Source organism: Theobroma umbraticum, unplaced genomic scaffold, assembly GCF_002168275.2.
Source record: "Theobroma umbraticum cultivar Fairchild unplaced genomic scaffold, ASM216827v3 scaffold_44.0, whole genome shotgun sequence".
Taxonomy (NCBI): domain Eukaryota; kingdom Viridiplantae; phylum Streptophyta; class Magnoliopsida; order Malvales; family Malvaceae; genus Theobroma; species Theobroma umbraticum.
In genome coordinates this window covers 2852292-2878910 of record NW_018397255.1, presented here as the reverse complement: position 1 = coordinate 2878910, position 26619 = coordinate 2852292, and the positions used below count along the sequence as shown (strand labels likewise).

The following is a 26619-nucleotide window of genomic DNA, read 5'->3' as shown; positions in this document are numbered from 1 at the left end:
TTCGAATAATGTGTTTATCAAACATAAAGATGACATTATTTACAGGAACACCACACAAAAGGAGCAGATATAGAAGGGGTCCAAGAAATGACGCACCCCCAAGAAGGAAGAAAAAGAACAAAGGACAGCTACAAGTTTTCTCAAGCCTTAAAGCAACAAAGACACCAAGTACTGATAGAGACAAAACCAATGTGTCAAGATATGGAGTGCCTCCTATTTTTGCTGGGTCTTGTTGGACCTTTGGCACTGGAAGGTGAAACTCCATCAGCGCGCACAAAAGGATAAAGCCGTCCAAGTTTCTTAGAAACTGAATTCATGAATGATTTTCTTGGCAAAGGCGGCTTATCAGATGATGGCAGAATAATTCCCATAGGACTGCTTACTGCTGATTTAACTGATGATGATTTTTCTATTTCTTTCAATCTCATTTTCATTTTTACCAGCTCTAGTTTCAGGTCCTCATTCTCTCTTTTTAAGCTGGAAAGTTCATCTGAAACGGGGTGGATATCTGCAGTGTATAAATTCACTCTGGAAGAAATGGCAGGGGAATCTCCACTTGAGATGCTTCCGTTCATGACATCTCGAAGGCGTTGTTGCTCATAGTAAAGTACTTGAACCACGGTCTGGACAGGAAGACGGTCGTTCTGAGCAGCATGAGCACAGGCCTCCCGAGAGAGTTTCTGGCAATCCATCGAGCTGCAAACTTTCTTCCTCTCCAAGTCAGATATAGTGGGGTGAGCCTGTCAATTAGTATCAAAAGGTGACAAAAAAAGAAAGCATTCCATAAAGCAATCCAAGAGAACCATTTAGCAAGAAAAAGATAGTAGAGAACCATTCATCCATGTAAAGAAGGGAAAAGCAAGGGAAGCTAAAGAGTGCTGTTGATACTTCCAACAGTAACAAAGCAGTTTCACTTGTGGATCAAAAAGTTCTTTAACATTGTCAATCATATTGGAAATTTTAGAACCTTGCTAGTAATATATCTTGTATGAGAATGCTACAAAATCATTATTACCCGATGTGTTCAAAGTCTTGAAATAGCTAATATAATTTAGGTGTTACAGGGTTGCGCTAAGGCAACTTGGAATATGCAAAGAACTTGCTTTAAAATATACGGAGCATGCTTTTCAGAAACTGGTGATAATTTGAAAAATTACAAATACATGCCATATATAAAGTATGAATATTAGTGGAAAATGGTATTCTTATATGTATTTATACAAGCTTAGCATACATAATAACTAACTAATCATAATTATGAATGAGTACGAAGTTGCAGCAGATTTTTAAGATGAGGATAATTACTATATAGAAGAGAATGTACCTTGAGGTAGATATCTATGGCTCTATACATCCCATCCTCTGTTACCCTCGATTGTTCTGGAATGAGTTCAGCGAGACCAATGAATTTTGAGACAGACAGATTGCGGTCAGAGGCTATCTCAGCTAGATAGCTCTCCATTAGCTTTCCCACCCTTTCCATATCACTTGGTGGAGGAGAAATATACTCATCTTCTTCTTTGTAGCCAAAATGGGTCCCTTGAGTTTCATATTCTAGGTAATTCATCATGATCCGCTGTACCGTGTCCACATCAAACAAAGTATCCCCCGTAAAAGAATAGGAGGGAATCAAGAGATCATCCAAAACAGCCTGTCCTAATTGCAAGGCCATCCTTTTCTCTAAATCAAGTCGACAAGCAACAGTTGTTTCGAGGTATATTGCTGCACGAAGCAGCACAGATAGAAAGCTTATAGACATAGTATTTTTCTCCCTTGGCAGAAGACTCACAATGGTTTCTAAGACAACCCTCTTCTCATGTTCATGTCGTGGCTCAATTTTCTTCCTCCCCTTTCCAAATATTTCCTGCATGAAAAAGGAGTCCGCAGTTTAGACATTAACCATATCAGGTAAACAAGTCAATTATGTTGGTATGGGGTCTCACCAAACCTCTAAGAGCTTTCTGTGCATAAAGCATAAGCACAGGACCAAGAGCATATTGTTTAAACCCTCTTGCTATCATTGCAACCAGAACCCTTTGGAAGATGTCAATTCTAAGAACAGCTAAATCTTCAGCCCACCAGTCAACAATAGGTTTCGAGCTAGAAATTGTTGAAGAAATTGCACTATCATTGCCACTCTCGGACCTACCAGACATACAAAACTGGCTCTCTTTGCAAGCTAAATATGCTATCGCATCTATGCACCGGCTCACCAATTTAACTTTCTCTGCAAGGGGGAGTAGGTTTTCTGACGTATGTAACACAGAAACTGCTCCTGCCAGACTCTTAAGTGCCACTTCATTCAAGTAGGCTTCAGTTCTTCCCACAAGGTTTCCAACCGCATAGTCCTCAGTCATCTCAAGATACTCTGCCGCACATCGTAGCATGGCAATATTTTCAGTGCTTATCTCAAAATTTATCCCATAACAGAATTTAGCTGCAAGTTCAAATGAATCTGCTCCACCCGGAACATCAGGAATTTCTATGACTGAAACGTCAGCATCATTGGATTCTGATACCACTTTCCTTATGAATCCACACCTAGAGACTAATGGAAACTGCAATTGGAGAAGGAAATAAGTTTCAAAATTACACAACTCTGTCATTAACAATACTAGAACTAGATGCTAAATTCCTGCTGCTTCTCTACGTTGGTTTGTTTTGTGGATACATGGTAGATTCAGTTGAGCCCCTACGTTTCCCCAGACATATTGAATGGCTTTAAGTGTTATTTAAATATACCACATGTTATGGCTGTTAGTTATTCTCTTGAATAGCAATGGAATGATACGTTTCACAAGGAACATAGGAATTTGAAGCACTTGAATTCTACCTTGTGCAGCGAAAAAGAAGCTCCCCCAACTTGAACAGTGACATCACTGGGAATCTCCTGAGAGAAAATCCTGGAAAAAGAATCAAGTTATCAACTTCAGTGTCCCTATCTTTCTCGTTTTATTTTCTTTTCCCTATCTGAAAAGCAATTTATGCAGTCAGTTTCAAAAATGAATCCCTGCTTATAAAACAAAGGTTCTAATCATACCACTCGCTGGTTCTCTTCATGGCTGTGGACAGAAGCTCCTTCTTTTTAGAGGACATGTTAAGACTGGTGGGTGCAGTTTCCGCCTGATCAAGATCCACCATGGCAGAGACTGAAGGAATTTTATCATGATCATGTCTGCATCTCCATCAAATCATAGATAATGAGGCCTAGGAAGAGAGGAATTCAGAATACGGAACTTAAAATTTGCAAGGTTGTGGTGAAGCAAGAGAACATGTCATTTCCAGTACTGTTTTGTTTCTTTTTGGCCTTGTTTTCTAACGTTAAATGAGAAGCTGAAACTTAAAAAAGTGCTAAGGAAAATAGAAGCTCAAGCTCAAGCTCAAGTTCCCATCTCCCTAATAACTGCATTATCCAACTTCAGCCTTACAAACAATCATCAGAATTGGTGAATTCCCGAAATTAGGCCTCCCAAGAAAACTAGAGGATATTCTGTAAGGTTTACAACATTTAAAATGAATGGCATTTTGGGTATTAAGGGAATATAGGAAGATAGATGAAGATAATAGTGTGTGGCGTGGGTTTAGGGAATTTGGTTGAAGAGATGAGATGGCTTCGTGTTCCTTGGCGGCTAAAGGTTGCAACCTCCACGTGGTAAATATTCTCATCCACAAAAGTTTCTCTGTTGATCTTCATTGCACATTAAAACGCAGCTTTCAAAACCCAACTTCTTTAGCTCAAAGAGAAAATGGAGTGAAAAAGAAGATACCCAGCTTTCCCTGTCTAAATTGGAATTGCTTAATTAGGTCTTTATCTCAATTTAGATGGCGCTCATAATTTTGAGCAACCATGGATTAATGTTATAGTTGGAAAAGAGTTGTTAATCATGAAATTTTGAGTTCAACTTTCTGCTTCACATGCTTCTTTACATTGTAATAACAGGAACATTATGGACAGAACATTGTTCCAGCCTTCCAGGCTGCTTTTCAAGGCGCCTGATCGACACTCACAGTCTAACCCTGCGGTAATTGGGAAACACATCTGTATACATGTGAGTGACAACTTGTTCCCCATACATTTCACTTTCCAATGTATCCAATCACCATTAGTATGAAATTGAAGGTATAGCTGAGAAGATGAAAGGGAAAGTGTTTGAAACTAAAAGCATACATGAAATAACTTACACCCGTCTTCGACTGCAAGGCCGGAGATTGCACATATCGAATTTGATTAATCTACACCTACATTACTTGGTCTAAATTAGCAGAATTGACTTCCTGCAATGCAACTTTCCCGTCCGGGGATTTCTCTAGGGTGCACCCTTGGGCCTTAACCACCTTCAATTAAAACTATATAGTTACATTTCTCTGTGACAGGCAAGAGTCATTTTCTATCATGGCCCGTAGCTGCACAAACAGAGTAAATTTCTCTGGTGCACATTTATGTCATCGCAAGCGCACGTGAAATAGAGGAAAACGCTAGTTGGTTGGTACAGGCTTTATCCTATCTGGGTTTGTTTTTGCTATAGAGGAAAGAGATGTTATTTTTTACCAATATGTCCCTACCCTAACCTCTCTCTCTTGAAGCCAGCAGATAACTGGGTTCCCTCGTATTAATACACAGTAGCAATTTGCAAAGTGAAGATAGTTCAACAGTAATTCATTTCTGCAATAAATGAGGTCCTTAAAATCAAAGCAATGAAAACAACTGCTGTTGTACCCATCACTGATCTCCATCTGCGTTAACGCAAATTACGGGGCCCCTTTCCCAATGTTGCTAGTTCATTGGACAGAAGATTTATTACTTGATCTCCAATCCATCGTAAGATTTCACATCTAGTTTCGGCATTGCATCGGCTCTATTATCCATATTCACTTCACAGCTCTTCCGGCCCCATCCCTTGGACTTCTTTGTTAGACTACATTAAAAGGATTTTTGCATCTAGTTGCAGGCAATCGTCCAGTACGTCGAGTGGTGATGGTCTCCATAGCTATTTTCAACAACTTTGACAAAACCCTGAGAAAAGAGAAAACGAAATACCTGATTGGTGAGGCAGGGCTGCGATCTGTTCAATTCTCCATAATTCATACAAAATTCCTACTTTTTAGACCACATCAAAGTCTCATCATATATCTACCTATTATAATTCGAGACCAATATGGATTCTTGTACAGTCCAGTTTAAGGAAAAGACCAAAACTTGGATAACAAAAGGTCACTTCATCATATTCATGGGAAACATTGCACCATAGCTAAAAGAAACATTTACTGGTTAAAAGGGCCGCAACATCCTGATCCTCTCAGAGAATGAAAAGGGTTTCTTTTGCCTGTCATAGCACAAGCAACACAAATGAGCTGATGAAATATAAAGATTCCGTAAACCGAATTGTATTATTTTCCCTCAAATGAAACACAATTCCAGTAGAGATGGGGTAACAGGAACTAAAAGCTGAAGGAAAGTTATCTGGTAAACTGCCATGGTTTTTTTTATATATATATATTTTATAATACATTAATCATAATAGGGAACCATAATTCACCTTTTTACAAAGATTTTGCAAGGCTATGCCCCTTACAAAAGTTAATGGGGGTATACCAGCACAAAATCTTCCAGTGGCCTTAGACCATCTCAGGAGTTCCATAACATGCTAACCCTATACATCCTACACAAATTCACATCAGCCCCTAATTTCTACCATGACATCAAGATAGTTAAGAAAGTAAACCTTTGCTAAAATAGTCAACCTTTGCCTGTTGCAAGGAAATGGGGGCCCTATTGAGGGGATTTCTGCATATATGCAGCAGATGAAAGGTACTAATAGCACTGAGAGATATGACATACAGTTTTCAAAAAAGAAAACTGATTTCGAGTGGGGAGAGAGGTGGGTTAAGGGATGCCGGAGGAAGAAATCAATTGCAAAGTTCGGCAGCTAGCAAGCAATTACTAGTACTTCCTTCAGAGATAATGTGACATGTGTTAACAAGGCCCACAATCAGAGCAATGATTTTGAATACCACCCGGGAATTAGGATTCCTGCTGAGTTGGGATCCATAGATTTCAGAAACCTCTAAATACGAGGCAGTCTGTTTACACACCACCATCGTCCCACCACTTGTTCATCTGGGACCTGTCACCTCAACCCATTGTCTGTCTCCGTATTCACTTTCCATGAAAAAGAAAAATTCTTAAAAGTTTCAGCCACAAAAATGATGGTGAACCTCTCAAACGGGGAAGGAATTATGCTAGCCAATAGCCTACAACCATCAAAGATCGTCCCCATCCCATGTGAACGGTTCCAAAAATTTACTGCTAAATTAATACGCTGATTTCGGTGATTAATTTGTAATTAAGATTGCACCTGTTCCATCTGACTGACAAGCAGTATTTCTTATAGCAACTCCTGAAAGTCCCGAACTGATTGCTTTTAAACAAATAACTTCATAATATCCTAGCTTTATATGCAAGATACGCATCAAGATTTAAATAACCATGAAATTTCTGGTAATTAACCTGGATGTTTATCTTTATGTGACTATGAAAGTTTATGGAATATACAATGATACATGCAAATAGTCCAAAAACAAGTGAACTTCTCAATAAGAGCCAGTTAAAAAGGGCGTAGTGGTGATGATTAGGACATCACTGTGACAGAAATTCAAATAGTTGGACACGGTTGATAAGATTAAAAAGGGGAAACGTACATAGAAATTATCCATAATTGGGCTAGTCATACAAATTGGAAAAGCATTGCTTTTCGATGCTGGTCAAGGAGATAAAGGTAGATGAATAATGCGATCAGAATTCAAGCCTATGGACCAAGTTCTTTTGAAGAAAATGAAAGTTCACAAATTATTGTCTCAGATTCATTCTTCATCATCATTATATCAGAAAGTAGAAAGAAAGTATATGATACAGGCACAGGCACAGGCACAGGCACATTGCAACATACTGCAGATAAACTTACTGTCTTCATCGCTAGACTCAGATTGAAATAAATAAAATCTTCAAAACTAACTTACATGTTACTCGAGTCTCAAAGTCAAATTTACAGGTGATCAACAATTCTCTTGTGAATAGAGAGAGTTGTTATGAGTTGCTATCACAAATTTATTGGAGAAAGATTAAAAATAAAGTAATAGTAGAGCAATTCATTGTATAGACAAGAAAGAGAGAAAATTTTCAGCATTATGTGTATGATAAGAAGATATAAACAATGATCAAACAGAAACCGAAAAAACAGGAGGGTAGATCAGGCCCATTTTTCCAATGAAAAAGACTCCCCTGAAACAAGCAATATGCAACGTCTTTTGTATGTATATCTTTGTTGCCTTTGTGTGTGTGTGTGTGTCATGTCTTTTGAAACACAAAAGCATGTAAAATCGCCCCCGAAAATATTGCCAAGCAAGTCTACAATGTAGACAGACACGAAAATCATGGACAAAAATCTTGGATTAAAATTGGCTCTGGTATCAGCATGCAAGGGATTAATCATGGCTTTATGTTTTTGTTGTCGTCATGTTGAATTGTTGATGGTGGGGTTCCATTAATCAGAGCCTAAAAATTCCCAGCAACTAAGAGTGAGAACTAGGAAGTCACGCCAATCTACAAAGTGGGCAGCATGTGAGAAGTTATAACCTGTTGGCCATCACGACCCCCCCAGCCACCCACCACACACACACACACAAGAGACGAAAGGAAAAGATGAACAACATTCAAATTCTACGCATTGTGATTCTATTTGCAAATTATGAAATTTGGAAAGATGAAAACTTGGCTGGGGTCGAGAATGACGTACCATGGTAAGGAGTAAGATTTTGGCTAATATTTTCTCTCAAACTTAACCCTGTTTTCAAGTATAAAAATCTCAAATCCTTCCTGAACGCATTTATGTAATTTCTAGTTGACATATCACATTTCTATTAGTAAGAGTTTTAATTAACTCGTTGGATTTTTATAATGAATTCAATTAAATATTTGAATTAAAATTCATATTTTTGGTCTATATAGAAAAAAGAGAGTAATTTGATTAGAAGGTAAAAGGAGGTGTGAAGAATAGAAAAATAGGTTTTTTTATTTAGGTCAGACCAGCGACGGACGAAGGTGACGGGGATTGAATTTCGACTAGAAGCTATCAAAAGGGACGAGGAAGGCAAGGATAGAGAGAAAAAGGAAAAATGAAGAAGAAAATGGGAATGCCTCAAAAAACTATGTCGTTTTAAGGAGGGGTAAGAAAGAAAATAAATATGTTAACTGGTAATTAATTTTCTCTTCAAATTAAATAATTATTTGATTCAAAATAAAGAATTTAAAAATATTTTTAAATATCATAAAAATAAAATATTTAGTTAAATAAATAAATAAATATAATACTGACACTTTTTTTAGAGTTTACACTTATAATTTAAGGTCTTTCCAAAAGGATATGACATTTGAAAGAACTAAGAAATTTGCTTCCTTTTAAGACAAAATGTAGATTGTGATGAATTCATGTTAGTCATTCCACCAAAGTTGTCCATTGGCCCAAAGGCCCACCCAAGCCACATACTTAGCTCATTTTGCAATTAAGCTTGAGGAAATATTTTAACTTCTAGTATATTCATTTAAAAGTTTAATATAAATGTAAAAACATTATTTTATTTAAAAAGAGAAGTTTACACTTATGGAATGGGTTTAAACACATCTAAATAGAAGTAAAATTAGATCAGATCAATTATTCATCTAAATTAAATATAATTTAGGTAAAATAGTTTGATTTAATTGATCTATTGAATTAATTGGTTCAAAACATTTGATTCACTTAATTTTTTGATCAGTTCTTAATTTTTAAATTTTTGGGTCAAATTGATCAAAAATCAAATTAATTTTTTATATGTATTAATATATTTTATTTTTACATTTATTTTAATTTTTATTTCTTTATTTTTTTATGCATTTTAGAAATATTAAAGATTGAGATTGTAGATTTTATTTTCGTTATTAATGATTGATGAGTGAAAAGGTTAGAAATGCATTATTTACACTTTGATAAATGCTAAATTTTATGACTTTTACCATAATTTTTCATTTTTAATATTCTTTTACTTTGTTATTAAAAAAATTATACTAATTATATTTTTTACTTTCTTTTATTTGTTAAATAGTCTATGTGAGTAAATATGAAGAATTAAGTCATAGAGGAGATTTAAGTTGATAATTTGTGATGGTTAATGGTCTTGAGTTATATACTTTTATTTTGTGGATTATAATTTTTTTTTATTCTTTGTTTTGTTCAATTTTTAATGTTAATTTGATAGTTAATGTAAAAAGATATAATTATATGAGTGAAAGAAGAAAATGTTATATACATATATATATTTAGATTATTTATATATTTTATAATTATAAATAAAGTTTATAAATTTTAAAACTATAATTTAAAAAAACAATAAGAATTTGTTCTGTTGATCCAAAATCGAATTAATTTGATGTTTGATCAATTTAATTATTTTGTATATTTAATTAATATTTTAAAAATATTTAATCCATTTAACTTTTAAATAAGATAAACTAAACCATCTAAACGGTTCCAATTGCTCCCGTCTACTTGTAAAAGCCACAACCCAAAACCTCAAGAAAATTCAAACAAAAGCAAATGCAATTGCATTGCTTAATTACCATTACGTTGCCAAATACCCCACTCTACCAAGGGTGTCGTTTCAGTCTAACGTGAAGCAACCGGTGTCGTTTTAAATCAACACATACAAGTTAAAAATAAAAATAAAAAACAAAAAAATCTCCCTCGCCGGAGGTAGTCTACTGCAAAATCAGCCACGCTTCTTCACCTTATCCAAACCCTCCCTTAAACCCCTGCAACCAAACCCATTCTTCGATGGCGACAACCAAAAACAAAATCTCCATTTCCAGCGATTAAACATTTCAAAAAATGCTTCAATCCTTTAATTCAACAAATCCTTCAATGGAACTCTCTTCCTCGCTTACACCCTTCTCAAAAAAGCTCTCCGAAATCTCCTTCTCTTCATCTCTCTGCCCATTCCCGCTCGAACTTCACCAAAACCCGTCAAAACCCAAAAATCTCCGCATTTTTGCTGTAGCTATAGACCCACCGCAAGAACTTCCCAGAAATAGCCCACAAAGACTCCTAAAAGAACTAGCCCAACGTAAAAAAGCAACAGCTCCAAGGAAAAAAATGCCCCCGAAAAGGTTCATTCTGAAACCTCCCCTTGATGACAAAAAATTGACAGAAAGATTCCTAAACAGCCCACAGTTATCCTTAAAACAATTCCCTCTGTTAAGTTCTTGTTTGCCTTCTTCGAAGCTTAACAATGCTGACAAGACTTGGATAGACGAGTATTTGCTTGAAGCTAAGCAAGCTTTGGGGTACCCTTTGGAGAAATCTGATGAATTGGGAGATGATAATCCGGCGAAACAGTTTGATACTTTGTTGTATTTGGCGTTTCAGCATCCTTCTTGTGATAGGACTAATGCCCGGCACGTGAGGTCGGCGCATTCTAGGCTTTGGTTTTTGGGGCAGTATGTACTGGAGTTGGCTCTGGCGGAGTTTTTCTTGCAGAGGTATCCGAGGGAGTCACCTGGGCCGATGAGGGAAAGAGTGTTTGCTTTGATTGGGAAGAGGAATTTGCCTAAGTGGATTAAAGCTGCTAGTTTGCAGAATTTGATTTTCCCTTATGATGATATGGATAAGTTGATTAGGAAAGACCGGGAACCACCAGTGAAGTGAGTTTTTCTTCTGTTTGTAGATGTGCATAATGGATATTAATGCATAGTATTCATAAATCTATTCAATGTTGTATGCTAGTTTGAACTTTGAGATACGGCAGGTCTTCTTACATTATTAAGTTTTAATCTGTGGAAAAGGTCTATGTTTTCATCTGAAGTGAGGTGCTGCTATTTCATTTTGGCAAGTGGTGCTCTTAATTTTAGTGTCACATACCATGGCATAGAAATAAAACCATTGAGATGTTTTGACCTGTCTTTCAGAGCCCTAGACTGCAGTTGTTCTATCTTCTAAGTGTCATTACATAAGTAGAATTTTAATTTTTTTGAATCCATGCTAGGTTACAACACAGGACTTACCATTATGCTAGTTTTTAGTTTGGACTTCCTATGCTATGCTTTGGCAAAACGAGGCATCACTTTGCAGTTGGCACATTTTCTAGTGGTTGCCATCTTCCTGATTTATGCTGATTGGCTATCAATTCTGCCTAGCGATATGTGATTTGACAATTGATAGCATGTGACGAAAAGAAGGCTACTCATACTTGTTAGGGAACTGAGATGTACATGGTTTGGAATTTGGCTATTCTGTTGTTGCAGCTGCACTTGCTCAAACATATATCTTGAATATTACATAGTTGAAGCCTGAACTTGCTCAAACATACTGCATCTTAGCAAGTGGTGTGCTGGGTTTGTTGTGTGTTCTAGATAGAAGAGAAGCAGACTCAAGTTGGAGCCATATGATACTGCAGTAGGATGGGGATGCCACTGTGACTATGCATATTCTTTCTGTGATATCTGCTAGTGATGAAGCTACTAAATAAACTTGTTTTGGATGCTACCAATGTGCTTTCTAGACATACCTTGCAATACTTTATTAAGTGAAGTTGAGAAAGGGGTTCTGCACGTTAAACAATTGGTTCGATTATGAACTTGTTGTTAAGATGTATAATATGTTCAAGAGATAGTTGCATTGCCCATGACCCCAAAAGCTGATGCAAATGTCTCAAATATCATATTTAAGTTTGAACAACAAATTGCATTGCTAGAACAACATCAGGACAGAGAAGACGTGAGATCTCAGAAGTTATGGAACTCTGCTAATATTGGTGTCAACAAGACAGTAAAAATGTCAGGGTAAGGGTAGGGCAGCTGATAGATACCTGTATTACAATAGTTAGGGTGGCTGCTATATACCTTCTATTTTGATAGGTAGTTTGTAGGTATCAAATGCCAGTAAGCCTTAGCTTACTGGCAGGAAGTGTTGGCTTTCATATGACAAACAGTTAAATGGTTAGGTAATATCATGCTGCATGTATGTACCTAATACACATGAGCATCTCGAGAGCTCGTCTCACTCGATGCATTTGGGTGGTGGCATTATGAGATATCTTTAATTGACTAATGACGCATATATAGTGGCTACTAATTTATACTTTTATGGCCAGGTCTGTCTTTTGGGCTTTGTTTGGGGCAATATACTTATGTTTTGGTATGCCAGAAGTGTACCGTGTTCTTTTTGAAGTATTTGGAATGGATCCAGAAGCTGAGGACTGCCAGCCACGGTTAAGGAGACAACTTGAAGATGTAGATTATGTTTCTGTTGAATTTGAAGGGAATAAGCTCAGTTGGCAAGATGTTGCTACTTATAAGGCAAGCTTTGATTTGTTCTCCTTCATTTTTAGATAGCTTATTAATTAAAAGTGAAAACCTTACAGGGGGAAAAAGAAAAGAAAATAAGAATACGGACTGGAATATGTATTAGAGCAGTGTTTCTCTGCAGAGGACCTGGAGAAGCATTTCATTCTCTTGATCTTGTGTGGAAACTTGACTTAATTCTTATTGCTTTGCAGCCCCCTGAAGATGCTCTCTTTGCACATCCAAGGCTATTCAGGGCTTGTGTTCCACCAGGTATGCATCGATTTCGGGGAAATATCTGGGATTATGACAGCAAACCGCAAGTTATGCAGACAATTGGATATCCTTTGGCAGTTACTGATAGAATTCCTGAAATTACTGAAGCCAGAAACATTGAACTCGGACTTGGGCTACAGGTATTTCACTGTTTAGCCTTTCATGAATGTATATTGTGTGTGTATTTTGATATCTATGTTATTCTTAATTATCTATATCTAAGACACTATTGACTCATATTTCTCCTGCTTGATATGAGTTTTGTTTCATTCCTCATGTGTTGCTTCATTTCTGGGATTACAGCTTTGTTTTTTGCATCCATCAAAATACAAGTTTGAACATCCTCGGTTTTGCTTTGAACGGTTGGAATACGTTGGCCAAAAGATCCAGGTAATGACTTTTGCTGTGTTGCAAATATGCTTTAGCAAGTTTAAGCAAACAACAAATGCCCTGTATATCAAGCCTTGTATTTCCTTTCTATGATTCGATATGATGCTTCAAAGAAAGAGAAGGTTGTGAGAGCTAAATATTTTCCAGTAAATGAATCTCACAGTTGTCTGCTTTCAAATTCTTTAGGATCTTGTTATGGCTGAGCGGTTGCTGATGAAGCACCTAGATGCCCCTGGAAGATGGCTGCAAGAGAGGCATCGCCGAGTTCTTATGAACAAGTTCTGCGGGAGGTATTTGAGGGAAAAATACCTCCATCGCTTTATCATCTACTCGGAGCAGGTTCAAGATGCATTTGAGCACAATCGAAGACTAAGAAATCCTGCCACAACTGCTGTTCAACAGGCTCTCCATGGGCTTTCATACAGTGTCTATGGGAAGCCAGATGTGAGGCGCCTTATGTTTGAGGCTTTTGACTTCGAGCAAATTCAACCTAAATCTGTGTAAATATCTGGGGAGTGAAAGCATGAATCATTTTTTTGTTAGCCTTCAATTTTACACTGGAATGAACGCAAGCTACAAAGTCTAGTAATTCCAATGCATTTTTCTTTTCACTTTTTTGTCTTCATATTCTTGTTTGATTTGGCTGGCTATCTCAAATGAGTAACAATCACATATCTTAAGTCATGTCTTTGTGCCCTTTGGTACAAGTAATAAAAATCCCTTTCCAGCTTAAAAGGTTGAAAACATTGGTATCCAAGATTTCTGGATTTCCTTTAAAAGAAATCACAAGTAAATTTAAAACTAATAGGAACCTTTTTAACATTCAAATTAAGGAAAGGGGAAAGTCCAACTTCGATCTTTCCTTTAAGAGAAAGGTTGGAGCCTTTTTTTTTTCTCTCTCTTTTTTGAATTATATTGGATTACCCAATGGAAGATAGTATTTTATTTATTTGGATTTGAACCAATGATTTTCAAGATGAAAAGTGTTTGAAATGTTTCTCGCACATAAAATTTGATAGTATGGGGTTATACTTTCATTTAAAAAATTATTTAAAACCCTATACTTTGTTTTTACCAAATTTCAATATTATCTTGAATTAATAATATACATACAAGATGTAAAATAATGTCAAATTCAAAAAGTGGGAAAACAAAAATAATGATATTGTATGTAATTATGTACTTAATATAAATTTAAAAAATAAACATAAATGTTTAGGTTTATATTTTGATATACCTTTTTTTTGTTAGCATATATTTGATATACTTTTAGTATATAATTCTTATATATTATCACTTAACTATAAAAACCACTTCATAAATATACAAACGTAAAAGTTCAAAAAATTTTCAAGTTAATATTTTTAAAATTATGAATATTTATCTGTAAGAATTTTAACTTTTCATTTTATTCATTAAAAGGATGGTAACATTTTATTCATTGCTAATAAATAAGTACTATACACATACAGTAAATCAAATATAAATTCGAAATGTTTAATATTTAAATTTTCAGATCTGTACTTCAAGACATATATATATATATTAGTTATTTAAATATCTATATATGAATTTCTTCTTCTTCTTTCCATTGTAAAAAAAATAAATAAAAAACTGTGAAAAAAAGAGGGCAAAATTTTTAGAGAACCTGAAAAAGGAAAGTAAAAACAAAAAATCTTTCAAAACTTTCCTCCAATCAAATAAGAACGTGCCACATACCAGATTTTCCACTCACACCCTACATTTCCATCTGTCAGAGAAACACCTCAAAGAACCCCCTCCCCCAACACCCTTCGATAATTCCAAAACAGAAGGCCCAGCTCAGCTCACAGCAGCAAACAGAGGCGCACCCACCCTAACCCATCCCCTCCATGTTATCCCCAAAACCAAAGCCTCAGGAATCTAAGCTCACTCAAAATCATTAAGTACACAAAAAAAAAAAAAGGAAATGGGCTGGCTTTGTCTGAATGAATGAAATATGCCCGACGCACGAACCCTCCGTTTTTACTCCGCCTCTTGCTAGTTTGCTCCATCGTCGCCTCCCGCCCTCCCGTCGCCCAGGACCGTTACAATAACTGTGAGATCGGCGAGATCTCCGGTCCCGATCGCCATCAAGTCATGTCGAAATCTCGCGTTTATACTGACGTCAACGTTCTTCGTCCCAAGGAGTACTGGGATTACGAGTCCCTTACTGTTCAATGGGGGTAAAATTTAAATTAATTCCTCAAAAAAAAAAATCGTGGATCTTCAACTTTAAAATATCTCGCGATTCTTTGATTAGGTTTGTTTTTGATTTGTTTAATAAAATTAAACTAGTTTACATCAACTAATACGAATACAAGATTCTGTACTTAGCTTAAATTAACATGATCTTCTAATCTTAATAATTACACTTAGTTAAGCATTTCTATAACTTTTTAAATATAATCCAAATGGTTAAGTTAACTGTTTGATTCGGTACTTGATCGGCGTGAATTCATTTTTTATCGTATTTTATTTTACTTTGATCTGTTTTAGTGATCAAGATGATTATGAGGTTGTTCGGAAAGTTGGAAGGGGAAAGTACAGTGAAGTTTTTGAGGGCATAAATGTCAATAGCAATGAGCGCTGTATAATCAAGATCCTCAAGCCTGTCAAGAAAAAGAAGGTTTATATTACTTATCATAATCTGTAAATTTGATTAACTTTGGATTACATTTATATGAGGTAAAATCTTAAGGTGTTGTCGTGATGATTTTAAATGTAATCTTTACTTTTTTTGGCAGATTAAGAGAGAGATAAAAATCCTTCAGAATCTATGTGGTGGTCCGAATATTGTCAAACTTCTTGATATTGTAAGAGATCACCACTCAAAAACGCCTAGCTTGATATTTGAGTATGTCAACAGTACGGATTTCAAAGTTCTATACCCTACTTTGACAGACTATGACATCCGCTACTACATATATGAACTTCTCAAGGTAATTTTTTGCCCCTCATCCAGGCTTTTGATGTATACAGTTATGCTTCATCGTGGAATTTAGTTGGTGATTGCTTGTAGTTATATCCTTAACATGATTGAATTCCAAAAGGTTACTTTCTTCTTAAGCTTCTGGAGGATTTCTAGAATTGATGTTTGGATTGTCAGATAATAGGGAAAGATTCTTTGCTTTGTAGGCATTAGATTACTGTCATTCACAAGGAATAATGCACAGAGATGTCAAGCCTCACAATGTCATGATAGATCATGAGCTGCGCAAACTTCGCTTGATAGATTGGGGACTTGCTGAATTTTACCATCCTGGCAAAGAGTATAATGTCCGTGTGGCTTCTAGGTAATGTTTTGAAGAGATCATGAATCATATGACTAACTTTCCCACACATGTACCTTCACATATTTCAAGATTGGTTTTTTTTTTCATAGAGACCTTCATACTGGGCTTAAATATTAGTCCATGCCTGAATAAGAAAAAGGAAAACTCATTTGGGGTTAATTACTTGTATGCTATGCTTGTCCCTTGAATTGGCTTTTCTTATAGAAACTGAATTTTGTTTGTATTACAGGCATATAGATACAAAATTTAGCACGAAACTCACTAAGCAGGTCAAGCTAGGGTATATTTTGATTGGTACTACATTTAATTCTTTTTGAACAACTACTAACTGGATTCCTCGAAGTATACATCTGCTTTTTCTTTTTTTAATTTATAGACTTAAGAGTATCTGTTTCAACATAGGATGCCAAAGACCTCATATTCTTTGGATCTTTCTTGGATGCCAAACTTCTAGAAAATGAATGACCTTTAATGTTTTCCAAGCAACTCAACTAAACAGATTGCTAGTGGTGTGGAATCTTAATAGCTTTGTGAGTGTTTCTTTTAGTTTATAATGCCATCTACCATCTGGATTCAATTTTGGGAAGTTTAATCTTTCTCTTTATTTCTCAGGTATTTTAAAGGACCTGAGCTTCTGGTAGATTTACAGGACTATGATTATTCTTTGGACATGTGGAGCCTTGGTTGTATGTTTGCTGGAATGGTGAGAAATACCATTATTCTAGTTTAAATGTATTAAACTTTCATTTGAAAGATCAATTTTTGGTGCACATTAGATTATTTATGATGTTTGATTTTTTTATTATACTTGTTTATTGTGTAGATATTCCGCAAGGAACCATTCTTCTATGGCCATGACAACCATGATCAACTAGTTAAAATTGCCAAGGTAATATGCTTCTGCAGATTGGTGAATATATTTTAATACTGCTGCAAAGATAATATTTCTTATCATTTTTTTGTTACAATAATATTTTGGTGGGATAATGCATAATTTTCTGACTGCTGCAGGGAGAATGTATTAGACTATATCTTTGTACCTTGTCCATCTCATATTATCCATCTTGCTTTTAAAATCTACATCTGGAGCATCAGCTTGTAACCTTTTCAGCACCTGATAGTGTTGTTTATTCCCTATTCTTTGTAGGTGCAGCATTATCCTTTCAGGTTTTGATTTAAACATTTATTTGTTCTTCACAACCATCACTTGATAGGGGATAGCTACTAGGGGCATACTTTACATGCATTGTCAAAGTTTTATTTCACCTTGGTTTTCATGTCTGCTTTTTCTAACAAAGTTTTGACAGTTTATGTGGATGCTACAAGTTTTTTGACTGCTATCATGTAACTTTAGGTACTTGGAACTGATGAGTTAAATGCATATCTGAACAAATACCATTTGGAGCTTGATCCTCAACTTGATTCTCTTGTTGGAAGGTACATTAAGCATGAACTTATCCAGTTTGCACGTTTGTTAAAACAAAAGCTCTGGTTAACTTTATCTCCATTAATTTATTAATATGTTGTTTTTCAGGCACAGCCGCAAACCCTGGTCCAAATTCATTAATGCAGATAATCAGCATCTTGTTTCTCCAGAGGTCGTTTTTCTTCTTTAGGCAAATATCTAGAAAATTGAATGCTATAAGCTCAGTTAAAGTGCACTAAATGCCTTGTAAGTGATATTCATTTTTTGAGCTCTTCGAGTTACAGGCAATTGATTTTCTTGATAAGCTGCTTCGATATGATCATCAGGACAGGCTAACTGCAAGAGAAGCTATGGTAGGTCTATATAAGCTTATTATTGCTAGTAGCTTTTCTTTGTCCTTTGGTTTGATTGACATTGGCTTATGATGCTCAATATATTGTCCTTTTTCTTTTACTAAATGCAATTTATAACTCATAGAAACTGAAATGAACATTTTTCTGTGCGCTGCTTGGAAACATGTTTGTGTTCATATTTAAATATGAAATGGATATACTGTAGCGTGGACATGCTCCTGACCGAGATGCTGCCTAAAATTTTACACTGTTGTCTTGCCTTTTACCATGTAATTTTAATGTAATAAACTAACAATCTTTGCTTGCCTTTAATTGCTGACTAGTCTATTGCTTCAATGCCCTCTACCATTCTTGTGTATGCTAACATACACCCATTGCTTGCCATGATGTTCTCTCTGCAGGCTCATCCTTACTTCTCTCAAGTGAGGGCTGCAGAAAGCAGCAGGATGCGGACTCAGTGACCCTTAGTCTTGGGTTCATCTGTAAATCAGTCAGACTCATCTGGGGAGATTTATCGTGCTTAATGTTTACATAAACTACAAAATATTATGGCTGCCGTTGTCAGTTTTGGGCAGTTGAAGGGTTGTGTATGAATATTACTATCATTATTACTCGCCTAAGTAACTTATTTTGTTTGAGAGAGCCTACAGTGTTAATACGTTTTTCTTGGTTTTCAGTATGGTCGGCATGGGACACTCAAGTTACAATGTTCTGATTCCACCATAGTAGATTTTGCTTAGAGCTCATTGCATGCAAAGCTGTCATAGATGGTTAGGGTTATCCATTTTAGCTGTTGCTATCATGGACTTGCCTAAAGTAAATTTCCACTTTAAAGGTCTGGTCTCATTTTTATGGCTCAACCTGACTGATATGCAAATCCACCTTGCAAGAAAAGATGACACCATTAAATTTGACACGTTAAGGTAACATTTTTCGAAACCAAGAAGCCCAAATAAACAAAAATGTTCACCTTAATAGAGATGCAGGAATGAATCAATCTCCTATTGAAAAGACATAAGGATCAATCAGTTCCTAAGTCTTGAGGCACATATTCTCCTGGGTGTATAATAACAGTTGAGGCTTTACATAAGGAAATATGTCTACATATAGCATTTTCTTGTACCAACTACATCACTTCTTCAGATGAGGAAAGCAGGTAGACAGATCAGATTTTGGATGTTTTGCTTCAGCATGTTCCTTGCACTTCACCTCTGACGTTGTGCACATAAATGTCTGCATGCATACCTTGCACTGCATTTTTATTGAACAATCACCACTAATTAAGTGCATCAAACAGATGATGATGTTCAATGCAAAATTATAAAAAAATCCTCGCACTCCATGCATTTATTTCTGTTCCTACATAACCTTAAACCGTTAGATTCTAAAGTATTCATCCAGAGTTCCAATTAATGGTTTGCTCTCCCTTTACTTTCACCCGATAAAAGGTTTAAAATCAACATATAGCAGGCACTGAAGGATATCATCTTGAACATGCCTAGTAAGTTCATCCATAACCAATTACTTAGAAGAAAAAGGTTCCTCTATAACCAATAAAATGACATTAGCCTTCTTAGTGTAAACTTATTGTAATTGGAATTGGGGAACTCACTGCTATTACACCACTAATTCTCACACTTGCAAATGCTCCTTACTAATCATGAATATGTCAGACTCAAACTCCTTGATCTCTAACACCCACCACAAGACTTCTATATCAAACTCTTATGCTATTTACAAATCAATAGGGGAGAGAGAAAGCAAATGGGAACAAGCAACCATGCACCGCCCACCCCCAAAAACATATTGAACATAAGGGTGCATAGATTAAACATGTACATGCAAACATGCTATAGCACAACTTAGAAATGCAATCAGAATTTGGTCACTGGCGCAGATGCAAATTGTCAATGTTAAATTACATACCTTCTGCGACACAAAAACTAATTCAATAGAAGAAAATAGCACTTCAAGCCACTTTAAAAGAGGACAGGTATGTTTAAAGGCATTTCGCTTCCACCAAACAGTGAAAAAAGTCAGATGTTAGACTTCATCCAATCTTTTTTAGCGACGAAACTAATTGCCCCAACCAAAATCAAAACAATCCCACACAATTAGAAGCTACAAGGATAGAAAATATCATAACTTTTCATTTTACCCTTTCCTATGCCTAAACAAAGACCAAAAAGATCTTCATGCTTCAGCTTTCAACATATGGGCCAAAAAAAATCACCTTAGCAGATACAGCAATTGCAACCCACATAGAAACTAGCAACAAAATAAGACAAACAACATTTAAAAAGAAAGAAAAAATCATGGGTAATAATAAATAAACACCAAAATGACCTGAATCGACATAGCTTTCTTGTTAGTTTCCAGCTGGCTTCCTGCAAAAAAAGAGAAAACATTAAAACAAACAAAAATAATCAATACAAAAACCTAGGTCATCTGAAAGTAACAAATTTCCAACTTTCACTATTTTTCCTATTTTTCTTATTTCCAGTTAGGAAAAAAAGAAAAAGGCAAAGGTGAAACCTTTCCCGGCGGCTTTAGCCTTCTCGAGGTGCTTCTCGCGCGCCATCTTGGACTTTTGGCCATTGCCCCCTCCCATAATTGATCGATTTGGCGAGAAGATGACAGACCTCAAAAACCCTAACTTGGTTAAGGGGAGAGAGCGGAGAGAGCGAGAGAGGAGGCGCAAATTCAATTATTTATTTCAGCCCACTAAATATTAAAAAAGTATCCCCAAAAAGTTGGTTTTTATCGAGCGGTGAGAGATAATAATTAAACCACTTAACACTCCATCACGGACCACTTTGTTTTGCTGGGATGTGCCATGTAAAATCTTTACATGGTTTCTGACTTGTGAGTCAATGCGCTTTAGTTTGAAGAGTTAAAAAGACATGAAATCAACTGGTCAACTCCTGCATGCATCTTCTCCTGATTCATTAGTATTAGGAGAATAATCCTTTTCTTCCCCTTGGCCCTCATTGGTAGCGGAAGGCAATTCAATTTCCTCAACCCCTTTCTCTACCCCAATATATATATATATATATATATATATATAGACACATAGCAAATAATTGGGTTGTTAGGTACATAGATGTGTTCCAACATGCTTAACTTCTCAAACTATGACAACATCTGCTATTAACTTATGACCCAAGTCCCCCAACTACCATTTTTCCCAAATGATTTGTCTAACTGAAGACAGAAATTGTATTGCCCTTGAAAATCTTAATAAAAGATTTGTTATTTGGGCTATATAAGCTTGGACTTTTCTATGATTAATTTTTCGTGTATAAGCAAAGCTGCAAAGGCATGGAGCCAGGGGTTAGTGTCAAGTGTTATCATTGACTTTGATGGCAACATTGCATTCTGTTTGGAAATTTGTTTGATATTATCTTTTATTCTAGTGACACATGGAGGACCCTCATATGTCTATTGCAAATTGAAGAAACACTTTGTGATTTATTGGACCAAATTTATGTTAAATTTGTAAGCTATACATCTTATTTAAAATCAATTGATAAAAAATGTAAAGATTTTATTATATTTATATACTTAAAATACTTTTAATTTAATGAGATTTTTTTATCATCACTTTAATACTTTTTCAAGATAACAAACTTATTCTGTAATATGAATTTCATATATAAAGATATCGATATTATCATAAAAGAATTAACAAATAAAATTTACTACAATATATTAAATTTTTAAATATGAATTTTTTTTTTACCAACAAATTTGAAGTGATTATCATTGTGCTATCAACTTGAAATGCTTAGCACTCATAGCTCCCCTTTTCTGTGTAGGATTACTATATAAATGCCAACAACTAAAGTTAATAATCAAAAAGAGCATATGGTATTCTATTCTTTAAAGGGAATACGAAAATATGAAATCTAATTTTGATAATACAAGGGACGACTAAAGAACCTAAAAAAGAGAAAGTATAAGGTAAGGCAACAAGTTTTGACTCCCCCCTCCCTTCAACCTCTCCAAATTAAAAACTTTAGAAGCTGTTTATTCTACTAATTAATATACTTGGTAATCTTATAAGTTGGAAAACAAATACTTTTATCCATTGATAATACTCGCCACCAGTTGATACACTACCTAACAAGGGTGATGAAATTGTTGAAAAGAGAAGAAAAGAAATGAAGAAATACATAAGGGTAGCCTTAACAAATGCACATGTGCTGTCTTAAGGACAATAATTCCCAATTTCCAAATCCATTGCCCTATGGATGCACATTAACCACAAGCAATGTTGAGTACAGATCATTGCTTATGCGGTCAAGCCATTGTCACTTGTCAAAAAACTTCTGGAATTGACTAGGCAACTCAAATCCACCTGCCAAATTTGGTACTCTTATATTTTTCTATATTATCATCTCTCAAAACTTAACTGTGTCAACAACATCCTTCTATCAATCTATCTTTAGTTTAATCTGTTAGCAGTTGATAGGATCATTGTTTTCTGCTGCTGTCCTGTGATGCAGTACAGAAACTCCCAAAGTACAAGCCCATGCAATTATTTACCTGCAACTTCTTTTTCTTTTTCTTCTTTTTGTTGCTTTTATGAGAGTCCTGATTGAAGGTAGGCCACAAAAGAACAAGGTGACACATATCCCTCTCTGTTTTGGCTCAAGTAGGACGACCATTTAATTACTTAAGAAAGCACCACCGACACAAAGCCGCAAAGTTGATGGTAAACATCAAAAGGACAAGAGCAAGCGGGTAGAAAATCATGAAGAGGATAAATTAGAAGATGTCTAATTTTTGAGGTTGTAAATGAGTTTAGCACTTGACTACTTGGGTTTAATTAGATATTGGTTTATTTGAGTATAAACGTACCATTTGAAGGATTCATTTGTTCAGGTTTAAACTATTTTACTGGTGGACTTGGAATAATAGAAGGTTGGAGCAGTATTATGTCAAAAAAGATTTACTTTTACCTTGCTGATCTCAAGAAGCGAAGTTCTAACATCAAGGAGGTAAGAAAACCCTTGGATGTGAAGTGATTGTTGGTGAGTGGAGATCACTGAGACTCGAAGTTATAACAGGCAACAGTCCCTAATGCCCCGTTAGGTTCCAAAGTTGTAAAAAGATTTGGAAAGAAAGTTAAAGTCGTGAATAGCTGATACCTTAACCACTTCCTATTCCACACACACAGCAGTTAGTGGAAGAGTCGTTTTCAAAATAGCTCTCCCTCTTTAAACTCTTCCCTTGCAATCTGGGACCGTCACATTTGCCATAACACCAGCACTTGCAGTTTCCAAAACACCAAAAGAAAAGACAAAAAAAAAAAAAGGAAGAAAACCCAGGATATACTTTGCTCTGCTCCTCAAAATCCAACTTCTTCTATCCCTTGCGTCATTCTCAACCAGCAAAAACGAAGCCAAGCTCTTCTCTCCTCTCATTCTTTTCCTTCCAATTCTTCAGCATGGAGCTTTTTCTTGAATTCTTATTTACTATTTCTCTTTCTTTTATTCTTTCGTTCATTCTTGCTAAGCTTCTTTCTCTGTCGTCTGTCATTGATCAACATCTCGAGGCTGTGTCAAGATCATGCATGGAAGTCACGGCCAAATCAGAAAAATATGTTCTTGAATGTGAAAAGGGACTTGGGTTTGTTTCAGAAGTTGTAAAAGTTGATGCTTTAGGTGAATCTGCGGAAGGAAAGAAATCCCTTGAAGAGGCTTCGAGTGGTAGTTATGGATCACCAAAAATAACAGAGGAACCTACTGAAGAAAGCTATGGTCAGGAGAATTTTGTTAAGGAAACCACTGAGATAGAATTAGCTAAAGATGAAGAAGAAGAGATTGAGGTTTTGGAGTGCGAAAAAGAGAATGGTGGGGATTGCTTAAAGGAGGGGTTATCCGATGAGGATGACGATGACAATGATTGGGAGAGAGTTGAAAGAACTGAATTGAAAAAGGATTTTGTTGCTGCAGTGCGGTTTTTGGGGTGTAAAAGCAATGCTGATCAAACTTATGATTTGAAAATTGCCAATGATGTAAAGATGCAATTCTATGGACTTTACAAGATTGCCACTGAAGGGCCTTGCCATGAGCCTCAGCCTATGGCATTGAAGTTGTCTGCCCGTGCAAAATGGTAAAGTCTCTCCTTTAAATTTGGGGGTTTTAATTTTGTATATCCTTTTCTTTTTTGATGACTTTTTTTTGTATATGTTATTTGTGCTTTCTCAGTTGAATTTGATAAAAAACAGAAACCCTTTTGAGGTGTTTGCCTTTGATTTTCAGTTATAGTCTCGTGAATGAGGATTAAATTTAACCATCTAAAGCTGTTTCCTCTGATAAGATTTATAGAATTGTCTGAAGTTAAAATCCATGAGTACATTGGAATTCTGGGTATTGTCTCACTTGAGATCTAATCTCATGGACAATGGAATCAGATTGTACATGGTGAATGTATTTTTGAGGCTGATTAAGACCTTCATAGGTAGAAATTCGTAAAGAATAATGAATAGAATTGACTTGATGACGACTGAAAGCGGAGAATAAAAGCATATTAACAAGTAGGGAAAGGCATATTGATAAAGAAAATGAGAGAAAAGAATAAAGAAAATATTATGGGCTTGTGGATTAAAACAGGTAAAGGGATTTCTAATTGCTTTGTTGGTTCGATTTATCAGAGCCTATTTAGATCTTTTCCTTTGTTGCCTTTTGATAATCTTCCATCTGAGTTTCTGGAAGATTGCTCATCATAGTTGTAGGTTTTTAACTGTTCAATTTGACTGATTGAGAACTGGTATTTGTTGCGATAGGAATGCCTGGAAAAGACTCGGGAACATGAGTCCAGAAGCAGCCATGGAGCAGTACATCACCCTTCTTTCAAGAAGCATCCCTGGGTGGATGCAAGATGATATTTGTGTAAGTTTGATGGTCACCTAAGTGATTTTGCATCAAGGGAGTATGCGGGGGTTCGTTATTCATGTTCTTTGCTTGTTTTGATGTCGTAGGGGGAAAGTAAACAGCATTATGCAGATAACAGAGCATGTAGGAGGCTGCCTTTGGATGTTAATACTATGCCAGAAAATCAAACAATAGCTGTGGATTACAGGTAAATTGGTCATTTAAGATTCACCCATGGAAAGAATTCTTAAATTCCCTTTTCTTGCTTGGCTTACTCTTCCACTGGTGACAACTCCTACAGGACTTTAAATGAGTTGAAGGCACACGTTTAAAGTTTTGATTGGACAAGGTCTGTTGTATACACTCCTTGAATAAGGTATGCATGTTGCTGCTCTGTTTTGTATGTTCATAGTTTCAATTTCCTTGTAGTCTGGCACACTTAAAGGTACAGAGGGAATTTCAGTGAACGGTTCTGCAAGCTGTTGTACTTAAATCTTTGCAAATTGTAGATAGAACTAATGTCGTCATTATTTCCATAATTGTGCTCAAAAAACAGAGACCTACTTGAATTTGCCGATTGCTGGTCCCTTATGAAATACTAGTTTATTAGGGCTTGTGGTTAAGTTGGATCATCCCTCACATCTGAAAAGGCCAAATGTAGTTCTGCTTATGAAACCTTAATGAGTTAACAAGCAAGCATGGACAAAAGAATAGTCTACCACGATTCCTAGATCCCTACTCTTGCTCCACGTGTCATGAGAACCAACAGCCTGATAAAGTCTTGCATTTCATCAGTTTCATCACAACACAACCATCTAATGTGTCAATTTGTACATATGTACCCTTTGATAAAACCAATTCTCTAACCATAAGCAGACATATTTAGACATTTGTGGCTCTAAACTTGTTGACACAATAAAACTTCACAACGTATGCTACTAAACTGTGTCAAATTTTGGAAATTTTAGGGAAATCAACTGACTGTCACCATTTCCTGATAAAGCATCTTCAGCATATATTCTTTTTCCATAACTCATGAATGACTGCTATTTGGTTTGAGTTGCATTCGATATCGAGTTTCTTAAGAGCTCCGATGTGTACATTGCCTTACTTGGTTCAGGACAAGCAAAAGGAAGCAGTCTTTCCAGTGCCAGTTGCTCTTCATCAGCCAGCTCTCATCTCAAAAACATCCCAGCTTCAAACGACCAAGGATAAGAAGCATGCTTCCAAGAATATTAGGAGCTTCTGCTTAGTTATATACAAGTATATATCATAGTCTTGATAAAGAACTAACGATTTATCTGTCAAATATCAGACCCTTCCTTCCTGATTCCCATTAGTCAGCCAGTAAATCCAATGTTCTTTGCAGACATAAGACGGCAGGTTGTTATTCATTAGCTTCCTCTGAATAGAAAGAAAAGGAACAATAAAGCATTTGTACAGCTTTCAGCTTTGGCCATTTTTATTGAGTTGGGATGTGAAGCTTTTTTATGCTTCTTCGTGGAGTTGTGTACTGATTATTACTATGAATCTGATTCTATTTTATCCTTAACATAAGGGAACATGTTTAAAGGATATATTCATATTTCTCATCAATTACTATATGTTC

At 35.9% G+C, this 26619-nt stretch overlaps 5 protein-coding genes across 5 annotated transcripts; 3 read left to right on the top strand and 2 right to left on the bottom strand.

Annotated features, from left to right (window-relative positions):
- Positions 1 to 3471, bottom strand: LOC110409203 (Phototropic-responsive NPH3 family protein). Its single transcript, XM_021418473.2, has 5 exons — positions 3041 to 3471; positions 2834 to 2903; positions 1944 to 2558; positions 1325 to 1864; positions 1 to 740 (listed from the first exon to the last, which is right to left on the bottom strand). The coding sequence occupies exons 1-5, from the start codon at positions 3139 to 3141 to the stop codon at positions 195 to 197; spliced, it is 1872 nt and encodes a 623-aa protein (XP_021274148.1). The 5' UTR covers positions 3142 to 3471; the 3' UTR covers positions 1 to 194.
- A 6294-nt stretch (positions 3472 to 9765) lies between these two features.
- Positions 9766 to 13720, top strand: LOC110409821 (Ribonuclease III family protein). The gene is made up of 5 exons (XM_021419301.1): positions 9766 to 10732; positions 12181 to 12385; positions 12586 to 12786; positions 12950 to 13036; positions 13223 to 13720. Exons 1-5 carry the CDS (start codon positions 9921 to 9923, stop codon positions 13538 to 13540), a joined length of 1623 nt encoding a protein of 540 aa, XP_021274976.1. The 5' UTR covers positions 9766 to 9920; the 3' UTR covers positions 13541 to 13720.
- Positions 13721 to 14843: 1123 nt separating this feature from the next.
- LOC110409823 (casein kinase II subunit alpha-2) lies at positions 14844 to 18771 on the top strand. Its single transcript, XM_021419302.2, has 10 exons — positions 14844 to 15240; positions 15554 to 15683; positions 15802 to 15996; positions 16193 to 16350; positions 16963 to 17053; positions 17174 to 17239; positions 17705 to 17787; positions 17885 to 17948; positions 18061 to 18129; positions 18531 to 18771. The coding sequence occupies exons 1-10, from the start codon at positions 15008 to 15010 to the stop codon at positions 18588 to 18590; spliced, it is 1149 nt and encodes a 382-aa protein (XP_021274977.1). The 5' UTR covers positions 14844 to 15007; the 3' UTR covers positions 18591 to 18771.
- Positions 18772 to 19038: 267 nt separating this feature from the next.
- On the bottom strand, positions 19039 to 20922 carry LOC110409824 (uncharacterized protein At2g23090). The gene is made up of 3 exons (XM_021419303.2): positions 20665 to 20922; positions 20476 to 20516; positions 19039 to 19380 (listed from the first exon to the last, which is right to left on the bottom strand). The coding sequence occupies exons 1-3, from the start codon at positions 20738 to 20740 to the stop codon at positions 19261 to 19263; spliced, it is 237 nt and encodes a 78-aa protein (XP_021274978.1). The 5' UTR covers positions 20741 to 20922; the 3' UTR covers positions 19039 to 19260.
- Positions 20923 to 23365: 2443 nt separating this feature from the next.
- On the top strand, positions 23366 to 26598 carry LOC110409194 (uncharacterized). Its single transcript, XM_021418464.2, has 5 exons — positions 23366 to 24249; positions 24923 to 25028; positions 25118 to 25218; positions 25312 to 25386; positions 26131 to 26598. The coding sequence occupies exons 1-4, from the start codon at positions 23582 to 23584 to the stop codon at positions 25340 to 25342; spliced, it is 906 nt and encodes a 301-aa protein (XP_021274139.1). The 5' UTR covers positions 23366 to 23581; the 3' UTR covers positions 25343 to 25386; positions 26131 to 26598.
- The last annotated feature ends 21 nt before the right edge of the window (positions 26599 to 26619 follow it).